At 42.4% G+C, this 13,536-nt stretch overlaps 1 protein-coding gene across 5 annotated transcripts in view; it reads right to left on the reverse strand.

Moving 5' to 3' along the window:
* The window catches only part of Nbas (NBAS subunit of NRZ tethering complex), a 281,500-nt gene that overhangs the window by 228,191 nt on the left and 39,773 nt on the right, over positions 1-13,536 (reverse strand). For all 5 annotated transcript variants that reach the window (XM_052745880.1, XM_052745878.1, XM_052745879.1 and 2 more), the window contains exons 11-12: positions 9,921-9,989; positions 4,561-4,689 (exon numbers count right to left, since the gene is read on the reverse strand). In XM_052745880.1, coding sequence (XP_052601840.1) covers positions 4,561-4,689; positions 9,921-9,989 — 198 coding nt within the window. The remainder of the gene's footprint in view (positions 1-4,560; positions 4,690-9,920; positions 9,990-13,536) is intronic.

Raw genomic sequence — 13,536 nt, forward strand, 5'->3', positions numbered from 1 at the left:
TTTCTCTATAATTGTCCTGGCAAGACTCTGACTATCTTAAGGGCACAAACTGACACCTACCATGTTTCTAACTGCAGATCTCAGCAGAGACTCAACATCATGGTTTGATGATGATGTTACCATGGTTATAGGAACAAGCTATTCCATTTTATGGAACAGTTACAGCTAATCCTTGTTGTGTTCACTACAGTGCACCAGGTTTTAATACTACATATGCTAAAGTCTCAACGCAAAATACACAAGCTAGAGTGATCACTTTCCAGGATACAGGTGAGACTGTGACAAAGTCAGTTGTTCAAATGATACAACAGTTACCACCTTCACCTTTTCTAAGCCATCGACGTCACGAGTCCTCCAGATTCCTGTAACAAAGCTAAGAGTTTACCAGAAAAAGACTTCCTCAACTATTTATTCTGCTACCTGGCGTATGCTAATTAGTAGTTCAAGAGTGAAGCACATCTGAGGGGCAGTAATGAAACTGGTGTTCAATCTGCCAAGTGCAAGGAAACAGGTCTTGTCTCTGAGCTTGCAAAGATTACCAAATAATGAACTGATGCAAAACAGTATTACCAGGAAGAGTGATTAGGGATTTCTTAACCTGTCACATATGAATCTGACCTGTCAAATAACATAATGTTCCTAAAGTAAGAACATGACAAACACTGTGAACATAGAAGTATGCTGAGAGTTCTGGCTTTCACTAGCCTAATAAGTTTTTTTCCTTCCAACATTTTCTTAAATATGTGTTTTCCTACAAGACCATGGAAAGAGACAGACATTACAGAGAGAGTAGAACCAGATGCTATCCCTACCGCTCAGCTGGTGCATAAACCAGACCAAAGCGAATGCTCACCCCGTGACAGTAAGTGGACTCTGTAAATGCTACGGAACACTGTGCCCAGGCCCTTCGTGCTCCCTGGCCCTACAGAGACAAGCACACTGAGAATCCCGAGGGTCTGAAGAGCTCGAGCACCCAGGAGCGTGTGTGATGGAGTGATACTTGAGAGCACACAGTCGAAAGGTTTGGACAAAGCAGTTAGAGGAGCACAAGGAGCAGAAGTGTGGACTGACCAGACTCAAGAGGACAGGAAAGCAGGGGGCTCTGCATTTTGACAGCAGGATTTTAATGAAAGGAAACAAACAAATAAATAAGCGAGCAAATTATTTCACTGTTTCCAAATTTGAACCAAAATTTCTTTTTGAAGCTGAGCCCTGAAATACAAAGGAGGAAATAGTGTCTCTAAGCATCAGTGGGCTGGCAATGGATGCAGGATTGGGCTCAGTAACTGTGGCAAAACCCTGTCCCTCAGCAAAAGACACTACAACTTACACAATGCCCACTGTGATAGCAAACAGGTCCTGGTTTTCAGTTGTGTAAACACAAGATCTATTATTTCTGGTTTACTTAGGTGTTCAACGGAAACCATTCTTACCAAAGCAGAAGAAACTGGCATGTGCAAACCGTTAATAACAGATACAATATACCTGAGAAGAAATGGGCATGTAACTAAACAAATGCAAACTGTTAAAACAGACACAAGATGCATGAGAACAAACTGGCATGGATACACATGTAAACTCTTACTAACAGACACAACACCATGAGAGTATGGAAGCCTCTGATTAACACAGACTGGAGACACACACACTCAACGGAGGATTGTTTGGGGAATCTGGTGACCCACAGAAGCTTCCTAGTGAGACCTTACTCAAGGTCAGAGAATCTTGACCAGGGCTGCATCATGGGATGATTTGGCCACAAGCGTGGTTACCAGGTGTTTTGAAGGGTCTACACTTGGCTGTATGCTATGCTTTGATCTTGAAAGGGGGAGGTCTTTTGCCTCACCCCTTATAAAAATCCTTGGGTCGGCTGAATATTGACTCAGGGCCCTCCTGAAGCTATCCTATGGCTCTATCTTTCTTATCATCTCTTTCTATCTATCATTTCCTCATTCCTCTCTCCTCCCCACAAGAACCCTTTAACAGGTCAGAGCTGGACTTTGACAGATTCCCACAGGGGAGCACTGAGTCAAAGCCATAGGAGTGGATATCCAACCATCAAGGTGTGGCAGCAGCTACCCCACTGCCTTACGGATGCTTAGGGCACCTGTGGTCTAAAGACTCACTTGGTTGACACAAACTTCTAGCCTCAACTCATCTCCCATTTTGAAAAACTCATCTTTCCTGCCCCATTATTTTACTTAACTACGTATTTAAAGTTGCAAAGATAAATACACTTACCCATTCCCAGATTTCAAGGTTTTTAAGCAAATTTTAAATTTTAATAGCCTCACTATTAAAACTTAAGAAGAATCTGAGAAGCATTCACTGGCAACTAGCGATGAGCACATGCCATAGGAGCACAAGAGGCAAAGGAGGCCTTCAGAATATCAGCATACATCAGAAGCACATGAATCAATTCTACCACTAATAGTGCATGCACTCTATGTTTGAGATTCTAGATGGCACATTAAGAGTGCTTTGTGCGCTGGTCAATATTTCCATTACATGAAAGAATATAATGTAAGGAGACAAAAAGTTGAGGTTCCCTGAATGTTCAAAACCTCACCATTCCCAAATATGGAGCGATCATGAGCCTCCCAAATGAAAAAAGCCAAGCTGCTGTTTGCTCTTTTGGAGGGCCCACCACCCAGCTCCCATATAAAGCACATATGAACTCTTATTCTTAGTTATAAATGCCCAGCCTCAGATTAGCTTGTTTCTTGCCAGCTTTCCTTAACTTAGCCCATCTACATTTGCCTCCGGGCTTTTTCCGTTCTCTTACTTCTGTTAATCTTACTCTGTGGCTTGCTGGTTGGCTCCCTGGAGTCCTCCTCCTTCTCTGGCTACTTCCTTTCTTTCTTTTCTCCCAGATTTCTCCTATATATTCTCTCTGCCTGCCAGTCTCACCTGTTTCTCTCTCCTGCCTCACTATTGGCCATTCAGTTCCTTATTAGACAATGAGGTGTTTCAGACAGGCACAGTAACACAGCTTCACAGAGTTAAACAAATGCAACATGAACAAACGTAATACACCTTAAAATAATATTCTTCAACACCAAGCATTTTACAACCACATATAGATAGCCAGGGAAAACACACTGCATTTGGGGATTCTCTGAATAATGCAAAGTAGAAACTTTGTATTGGGCCTCAGGAAACAGAAACAACAGGATTTAAGTGTCAATCAGATCAGGCTATCCTCCCACTGCCAGTCATTTCACAGCAACCTAGTGGAGGCTCTGTGTCTAACACAGACATTTAAAGTACTGAGGCCCTGTAAGAGGAAAGCTCTACCGAGCTATGGGTTCAGAACAGACAGAAACAATGTGCCCTGTTATGTGTCTCCTAGGTTTTAGGCTCTGAATCATCTCTGCACACGGAGTGGCACAAAGGGAGGATGAGAGATATGTGGACCCCACATTAAATTGAAGGGATGGGCAGCAGGATGGTGGGAAAGCTTCTGAAAGTTGCATACTGAAAAAATAATAAGGAAAGCAGAACACTCAGAGTGGTGGCTCAGGCCTGCAATCTTAGCATGAGGAAACAGAAGCAAGGCCATCACTGCAGGGTCAAGTCCAGCCTGCTCTATCCTGTGTGCACCAGGCCAGCTAAGACTACACAGGAAGACTCTATCACAAAAATAAAAAACATTAGGGGCTGAAGACATGGCTCAGCAGTTAAGAGCACCTGTTACTCTAACAGAGGACCTGGGTTTGGTTCCCAGCACCCACATGGTGGTTCACAACCATCCTTAATTCCAGTTCCAGGAAATCCAAATGCCCTCGTCTACCCTCTGTGGGCACCAAGCATGTACACAGTGCACATCCATCCATGCAGTTAAAAAAAAAACCTCATACACATAAAATAAAATACATCTAAAAACAAATTTTAAAGAATAATAATAGTAAATCTCTACTCTGTCATAATACAGGGCTCCCCATGAGTACATCTGACTTTCCTTTTATAAATTTAATTTATATTTCCATTATGAATATAAATTAAAATGGCTGAGTCTACCTGATAAAAGAACAAACTTATCTAATTCTTAAAACTTGCTATCTCAAGAAACTAAAAGACAGAAAATGTCCCATCTTTCTCCATGTCAGTTCTACTGCCTGTGCAAGGACAGAAGGCAACTGCCCTCAGACCCTAAGTAAGTGCAGAGCAGGGGCTACAAGATTCCAGAAAGAAAAGGAATCCTTTTAGCATTCAACTATCCAAATACTTGTACCATTCCATTCTACATCTGTCAAGCATTAAAGAGGAAAACAAAGAGTTGGACAAACCTACTTGGTATGTACAGTGTAGCACGTTTCAACTTAAACCTGATGCACAGAATCATTCTGTGCATGATTCGTCCTCATCAGGTGACACTATAATTTAAGACTAGGATGGGTTTGGAAAGATGAGGATAAATAATAGCTGTGTAGTTCAGAAAAACATCAACAAAATGAAATTACTATTGTCAGTCAGCCTCACCCTCAAGAGTGAGCCTAACAGAGGTCACACCTGCTCACCAGACTGCACCCTTGAAAGTGACCCTAACAGAGGACACACCTGCTCATCTTGACTCCAGACACCTTGTTGCTTCAGGGATGGAATGGCCCAGATGCTCAGCTTCCCTGAGAAGTGGATTGCTGCAAGGAGGCTCCCGTCTGGAGAAAGGCTCATCTTGAAGATTCCATCCTGTACGGGAACACTGCAGTAAGTGCAAAGGACTTGTTGACAGAAAGGGCGGGCATTCAGAACTCAAACAGACTTGGCCAGTTTGCATGTTCTAAGTCATCACGAGCAGTGGAGACCTCTGCCAATCTCACATCGAGACCATGTGCCGCACCATGCAGGACAATGCTGCTGCTTTGGCAAGGTTCTTGCCTACTGCAAGGTGTTGCAGTTTATAGTCGACTCCAGACCCAAATGTGCAAACACCAGAAAAGTGTTCCCAGATCAATTACCAAGATTTCTCAATAATTTTTACAGTTACACTTTAATAGATTATGAATTCTTTGAAATATACACTCACACTTGGGAGTAACGGTTAAAGGGTATGTGTTTTTTAAGGTGAAAAAACGTTCTAAAATTGGGACTGCGATGGTGGTACTGAGATTCTGTGACTACCATAAGAACCAGTGAGCCACTAAAAGGGGACTATTCAATTCCAATAAAGTTATTTCACAAAGTCATTAAACCACACGTTGGCTTGACGCAATTCATGTACCTTCTCACTTGCACTAAAGTATTAGCTCAAATGTCCACTGGATCTCTTCATAATTAAAAGCACTAATTAAAGGCTTCTGTTACTGGCATCAATATTTAAAGCAGGACTTGTACCTTCTCTCAAATACTGTAATAAAATGTCAATGTTCCTTAAGACAAGGGATCGTTGTGATGTTAAATAGGGTGTTACACTGAGATTAGTTTAAACTATCTCACTTTCTTCAGTTCTCATCATCTCTATGGAACCACATGAGGGGTTTCCATTACCTACACCTTTCAATTATACAAGCGATACTAAAATAAAAGCACTGGATTCTAATGAATGCATTCAAAACGTTCTGAACTTCTACATATTCTTAAGAAAAATATCAAACCAATTAAATGTAATTTCCTAATTGGAGCTCCTGTAACATTCCACAAATACTTACTGAGTATTACATATTGAGCAATAAATACCGCATGCCGGGTTCTGTCTTTACACTCTGCTGTCAGCAGTAAACAAAATAAACCCGAATCCCTGCCCTCGGGAAGCCTGCCAGATCTTAAGGATGCAACCCTTGCCTGGCACCTACGAAACCAATTTGACTCCGAGGAGTTTGGGTTTTGTTTTGTTTTTTTAAGTTTATATATTTTAGTCTAGTGTAAAATAGAATAAAGAAAGAAGGGAGGGAGGAAAGGAGGAAGGGAGAGACCTTTCAAACTGAGACAGCCATCCTCAATAGCTTGGTTAACAACCTGAGGAAAAAAACAATAAAAGTATGAAGAAGAAAAAAAACCTTGAGAAAAAAAATTTCCAAGCCAATCCACTCATAAATATTACTAATCCTAGTTATTATTACTGTCTTAAGACATAACCATAAACAAAAGCTGATCATTTGGAGCCATATGATATTTAGGCACATTAAACCACTATGTTTAAATGAATGTGAAGGGCTAGGGGGATGGCTCAGTGGGGCACAGTGCTGTCCACACAAGCAGGAAGAACTGAGTCTGAACCCCAGAACCCACCTACAAACCAGGCATGGTAGAACTCATCTGCAAACCCAGGCCTCCCACAGAAAGATGGGAAGCCAAGAATGGAGTCCGAAGCTCTGGGGCCAGCTAGCCTGGCATACACAGTGGAGAATAACAGAAATATCCTCTCTCTCTCTCTCTCTCTCTCTCTCTCTCTCTCTCTCTCTCTCTCTCTCTCTCTCTCTCTCTCTCTCTCTCATTTTTCGAGACAGGGTTTCTCTGTGTAATAATTCTGGTTGTCCTGGAACTCTCTCTGTAGACCAGGCTGGCCTGGAACTCACAGAGATCCACCTGCCTCTGCCTTCCAAGTGCTGGGATTAAAGGTGTGCGCCACCAGCGCCCTGTTGAGATCCTCTCTTGAAACAATGCAGGGACAAAGACTGACATCCACTGTTGTCCTCTGACCTCGACACATGAACATGGAATGACCACAGGCACAGTTGCACACACAAACATGTGCACACATAAACACGTGCACACACGCATAGGGTATATATACATCATGCACACATACCAACAAAAGGAGTTAAAATTCAGATACTAATTACTGGTACCACTGTGAACATGAAGGAATTAAGAGAGCAATAACAGCTACCACCACACATTAACTGAACGTCTAGAAGATGACAGTCACTGATTTAAAGTCTGACAAGTGAATACAGAAAAAAAAAATGAACTAAATAATAGCTATATATAGTTACACAGAAAAAGGCAGATCACTTTAAAATATTAATAGCTAAAGGAAAGGTTTTGTTTATTTTTTCATTTTCAAGACAGGGTCTTACTCTGTAGCCCAAGATGGGGCTTGAACACCTAACAATCCTCCTGCCTCAGAATACATCTGAAAAGACAATGTAACTGCGGTCAGACTTCAGTGGTAAAGTAGATCATTCTCCTATAATGCAGCTTAACTGGAGGTCTTGACTCCTCTTGAGTACAGCATGCCTTGCTTTCTGTTTCTTCAACTGTCCAGCTAAGGGTTTCCTTCACAGCCAAAGGTGGTAGAAAAGAACACCTTTCAAAGCCCTTCCAAGAACAAACCTCAACATCACATCTGGTTGAGTGTACTGGGCAGGCCACTTGTTTTGAGGCTTCAACTTCTTCATCAAGAAAACAGACATTGCCATGCCAGTCACCGAGCTTGCTATGAGGTCGTGTGAGACCACCTGCTAGTTAGACTGTGCTCACGGCAGGAGGAGACCCTTAGGTTCTCCTGAGTGCCAACAGCTCTGAAATTACAGCACTAAAAATCCACAGGCTATAAACAGAAATGTCTAGGCACAAACAATATGACACACACAACATTCAGGTATTTTCTGGAAAGCAATGGGTTTAGAATACTAAATTCAAAAGCCCAGACAAGTTAAGGATTTGGGGACAATGTGTCGAAATGCAGAATCAAACTTCAATGAAATTAATTGCTTGCTTCTCTCTGCTTTGCTCAATCACAGAGGATCAGGACAGAATGAAAAAGAGCAAGTGCCACCTGATGAGAATAAACAATAGCATGGGCCGAAGCAACCCATGGCGGGAGTTCTAGGTAGTATGACCAGACAGAGAAACAGTCTCTTTACACTAACCATGCAGACCACACCTCTTCTGCTCAATCAAATCAGCTGACACACATTTCTAACATGAGCCAGAGAAGGCACAGAGAAAAATCGAGAACATCAATCCCTAGATAGGTCTTATTCCAAATACCGCTATAATTATACTGTCCTAATGTAAGGACATGGGAACTATGGCATGGAAAGCCAAAGCCAAGTGCTTGTGGATTCTCTAGCTACCGGAGCAAATGGTGTGTTCCAATGGCACCACTGCTACTCTTCACGCCTGTGCACACCGGACCCCCAGACCGGAACACCTGGCCTCCCTTCCCTACCTGGGAACTTCCTCGGCTCAAGATTCAAACCAAGCTGGATGCTTCCTCTGCTGCACTTCAGTTGGAAGTAGTATGCTTAGCCCTGCTTTGCCCTGCTTCTGGGTCTACCCCTATCACACTGTGGGCCTTGAGGAGATGCCTGCACTAACCACCTTTAGTTCTCAGCACTGACACTGTGCCTGTCTTAAAGTACACGCCTACAGACTGAAAAACAGGAATCCTAAAACGCCACACTCTTTAGTGTGCATAGTCAACAGGACTTAGTTAACAACAACAACAAAAGAACACTAGTTACAGGTACAGAGCAAGTACTTAGAAATCATTATGGAGAATACAAAGGGGATTCAGGGAGAAGGGGAAGTGGTGTCCTGAACAGCAGCATGGTGTTGCAAACGCCAACACAGGCAACACAGCGCAGCAGGACAAACAAACTTCAAGACAGAAGCCACATCATTTAGTCTTACATGTGTTTCTCTGTCTGCAAAATGAAGACAGCTCCAGGAAACGACTAAAGAGGATGCCAACTAGAATACAGTGGAAATACACAGAGGATTAAGGAAAAGAGGCTGCAGACACAGGGGCACTGTTCCCGCTCACCTCTACAGACAGAAGAGCCACTCTCTCCAGAGTGCATGAGTGTGCCAAGGCCTGCCAATGGCAAGACGGAATTCAAATTTAAAATAGGCTGGATACTAACATAGCAACAGAACCCTCATTACATCTTCCTGATGGTTTAGTAAGGAAACTAAGGAAATAGACAAGTAAGGCCATTTGGCTCTTCCCGAGACAAGAGTGTGACTCGATGTCCCACGCAGATAGAGCCTCCTGTAAGAGTCATGATAGGACAGACAATGTACCCACCTCCCTCAGAGGCAGCTGCTGTGTGGACCACCGATATTCAATGGCACTGCCCAGGCCTGTGCCCTGCAGTGACACCTCTCCTATCAAGACAGATCATCATGGCTCTTTTCCTACTGAGTCATTAATAACCTCACATTTGAGAAGGAATTTCTTAATTTTATGACACACACACACACACACACAAAGATCTTTATGGGTCAGAATAAAATCTTCATACAACTTTAGAAGTAAGAAATCTGTAAAGATATATGGCTTCTAGGCGAGTGGTTTGCTCAGACTATATCTTGATCCTCCAAGAGAACTGGATATACTCTGTTATACTTTTAAGATTAATACATACTAAAAATGCACAAATTTTCCATAAATGACTCTATAAATTCTCACGATTGCATACACCCAAGTGAAGATCTAGATCGTTCAAGGCTTATGATAGTTCCCTTCACTATCCTCTTGGTCAGACAGAGAACCAGGCAGATGAGGGACACGCACAGCTCCAAGTGTGTCTGCCAGGCTGTTGCAATTCACGAGGGCTCCAACCATTCAACGGTCTAATCTACTCATGGGTTCAATTTCAGAATCAAATACTGGGAAGAGGTGGGAGGTGGAAGGTGGGACCTGGCTGGAGGAAGCAGGGTCCTAGGCAAGGGGCCGGAGAGGCTGCACACTGCACCTTTTTCTGATACCGCTCCTCTCTGCCTCCTCTCCACCATGAGGTGAGCCACTCTGCCTGTTTTCCACCTGCGCTGAGTCAACAGTCCGGCTCCACCAGCTCCCGTTAACCTGCTGGACTCAAAGTTCTGAAACCATAAGTTTGTTCACCTCTCGCTGTGCCCAATATTTGGTGAGAGTGACAAAAGGTCTGACTAACCCACGCTTCACTCAACTTTAACCTAAGGCACTCTGCTGAAAGGGTTTGAGAAACAAACTGGCGAATTTACATTACCTGTTCTTGTCCCTGGCGAGTGTAAAACTTGACACTTAGCAGCTTTAATAATCCCAGTGTCTTCGGCACCTACAAAGTTAAGATACATCGTATCAAGAAGGATTCATGGAATGTTTTTTCATTATCTAAAGTCCTTTTATCATGGAATGAAAAGCATACATCAAGTATTTTTAAAATAGTTAAGAAACCAACCAGTGGGGCTGAGGATGTGGCTGGGTGAAGAAAATGAACAGCGCATGATTGAGACAACCTACCACATATCGAGTGATAGAAAGTTGAGTGTAGTTTAACATGGTTACCAGGGCCCACGGAGCACAGTGTTAAATTAACTTAAAAAAAAATGGATAGCCTTTAATTCCAGCACTCAGGAGGCATAGGCAGGTTGATCTCTATTGAGTTTGAGGCCAGCCTGGTCTACAAAGCAAGTACCAAGCCAGCTAAGGCTACATCATGAGACCCTGTCTCAAAAATAAACAAACAGAAAGTAAAACTGAAGAGTACCAAGATTCTTGATGGCATTCTGATGGGGCGAGGGAATCTACCAAGTGGTAAGGTCTAAGATAATGCCACAATCAAATTTTTTCTTCAGTAGGCAAAAAACAAGTCTAATACAGCATATGCAAATTAGAATCATAGCATATTCTTAGCTGAGGCTAAGGTTGACACTTATCTTACTATCACTATGAAAAAAATTCAAAAGTTCCCATAGAAACCTCATTCATTTGGAATTGAATCTATTCTTTCAAAGCACAAGGAGAAAAAAGTAACATTTAGAAACCAGTATTTAAAACAAGAGATAACTATAATTTTGGGAATGGAAAATGTGTTACACCGAGAATGTAGAGAATTTGGAAACACCATTTTCCTATTTGGGAATTATAAAATAGTACAGCCACGTGGGAAAGTTTAGTAGATCCTCAAAACTGAAATAAAATTATCATATGACCTAGCGATTCTTTCCTAGGTCTACACCATCACTAAATTGTCCACTTTAAAACAATTGATTTTGTACTATATGAATTTTACTCCAATAGTGTAACAAAAAAACGGAAGCTAAGTACAGTGGCTCACACCTTTAATATTCAGGAGTCTACCATGATTCAGGAGACTGCCATGATTTTGAGGCCATCCTAGACAACACAGTAAGTATCGGGCAAAGGGGCTAGAGAAGTAGCTCAGCGGTTAAAGGAGTACTTACTGCTATTACAAGGGACCCAAGTTCAGTTCCCAGCACCCACACAGTAACTCATAGTCACTTGGAACTCCAGTTCCAGGGGTTGCAACACCCTCTTCAGTCCTCCACAGGCACTGTACCTACTCACATATGGTGCATATAAATTCACACAGACAAACATACATACAAATGTATAAATACATGTCAAAGCAAAAGTGCTCACTATGCAGGTAAAGTTAACAATTATGCTACCAGAGCTTCCGAACAACTGAAGAAGCTTATCTACACATTTCCCAATCTTTCCTCCAAAAACAAGAAGGCAATCTAAATAAGAACCATACAAGCAGTTTTACTTGAAAACAGATGATGATGATGATGATGATGATGATGATGATGATGATGATGATTTTCAAAATAACTTTACACAAAAAGAGGAAAATTATCCTATCCCAGTTTGTCACGTCCATTCCTCCTGCTTGGTGAACAAGGCAGATGGGAAAAGTACTGCAGGGCCCGAGAAGGACAACCAAGAAAAGCTAGCAAAGAAGTCAAGGGTCCATCTAAATACAGTGCAAAACATCAGGTCGACGTGTTGTCTGAGAACACTGGAAGAGCATCCATCTCACCAAGGCACGGCTTATAGGGAAAGGACAAAAGTGTCCCTTGATTAGAAGGAACGACCCGACAGGCACACGGCTTCTGGGCAAGAACAATGCGAGCAGAAAGAAGTATCTTTTGCTAACAGGAGTGTTAAAGATGGAAGAGACAAAGAAGGAAATGCAGTGTGCTGCAAGGCAAGAGAGAAGCGCTGTCCCCGAGCCCATAACCCTTCCCACCAACAACATCTACAGAGCATTTGAGCTTCACTCTACTGACCACACAGGGACCCACTACACTTGGAACCATCACAGTGAACACAAGGAAGGTTCAGGAATATCTCGTAGAAATCGCAAGACTGACACAGTGACAACAAATTCTATAATGCTAAGAACAGAAAATCAGAAGACAAAAATTCACATACAGAAACAAGGGTAGATTACACTTGGGGGAACAACCAAGAAACAAGAAAACAAAAATACTGCCTTAAGTAAAACAATACGCTTCAACAAGGATCTAAGGATGTAGAAAACTTTTTTTAATAGCCCTAAGTTCTAAACTCATTAACTAAAAAGAAAATTTGACAAAAAAAAATAAAAATAAAGGAAAGAGAAGAATGAAATATTAAAGGGAGGAGGGAACAGGAAGAAGAGAGCTGTGTGAATTCCAGCTCATCCTGGACCCCACAGTCACTCTACGGGAACAGAGAGGGAAAGGAGCATGACGGGGAGGGGAAAGGACAGAGGAGAAGGTGCTGGGCAGCAGCAACCAGGGCAGACCCACACACAGGCCAGCGCTGGGCCGGCAGGAGAGTCTTGGGGGAAGGATTCCGACTTCGTCCCTCTTTTCAGAGAAAGGAGCTCTTAGGCAAACAGTATGCTCGAAGGGCCTGCATTGTTTCCACAGGATAACATGCACTGGGAATCAGCATTAATAACAAACCTTCAGTGGATATTTGTTCATTTTCACACTTCTTTATCCAAATTTTGATCTTAAAACTCCAAATAGCAATAATTACCATGTATATTGTCATAGGAGTTTATCCATTGCCTTCAAAGAGACTGTCTCAATGGATCCTGGCAAAAGCCTCACCACACAAGTAGCAAAAAAAAAAAAAGTGGGGGTTGGGGGGAGCCTGGAATTTCAGTATCAGCCTTCTAACTCCAGAGCCTACACCTACTCTCTGCCTCAGTTACTGAATTCTAACTGGGCACTATTATACTCTATTGTACTCATTTGTAGAGATGGCTACATTAGTTTTTCTTATATTCCTATTAATTGTAGCAATCATTCAATGTTGAGCAATTAATAAGTAAAGCCATGTAAGACGCTAGCATTCATCTGGAAATGTTGATCAATGCGTATATTGAATTTTGCACAGTCTGTTTTATAGCCTGCCAGCCTGTGGGAGAGGACACTTGCTAAGCACAGCTCTCAGCTCCCACCTCCTGATGAAAGGGACAAACATTATAACATCCAATGATTCTGAGGTGGGAACGGCTACAACTGTAAGGTTAGCTGCATGACACATTTGAAAGCTACTAATGGAGTCAAAATACATTTGCAGCATTTCAGGAAGTCAATCATACAGCAGGGCATTCAATCTGCAATTCAATGATTTTCCTCACTTACTTTATCAGTGGACAAGCAATTTTCTCTTAAGAGAAGTCACTATCACGGCCCCTTGGGCTTCAGACAGAAGGACTATACACAGCAGAGCACTTTCCAACACAGAATTCAAAAGGAAGCCAAACCCAAAGGAGCCAAGGAGAAAGGTCTGCTGCCCTGCAGCAGCACCTGGAGAATTCCCCTCTGCAGGGCCACTTTGTATAGATGCCCTCAACG

Source organism: Peromyscus californicus, unplaced genomic scaffold (genome assembly GCF_007827085.1).
Source record: "Peromyscus californicus insignis strain IS unplaced genomic scaffold, ASM782708v3 Scaffold_1__1_contigs__length_55948999, whole genome shotgun sequence".
Classification (NCBI taxonomy): Eukaryota; Metazoa; Chordata; class Mammalia; order Rodentia; family Cricetidae; genus Peromyscus; species Peromyscus californicus.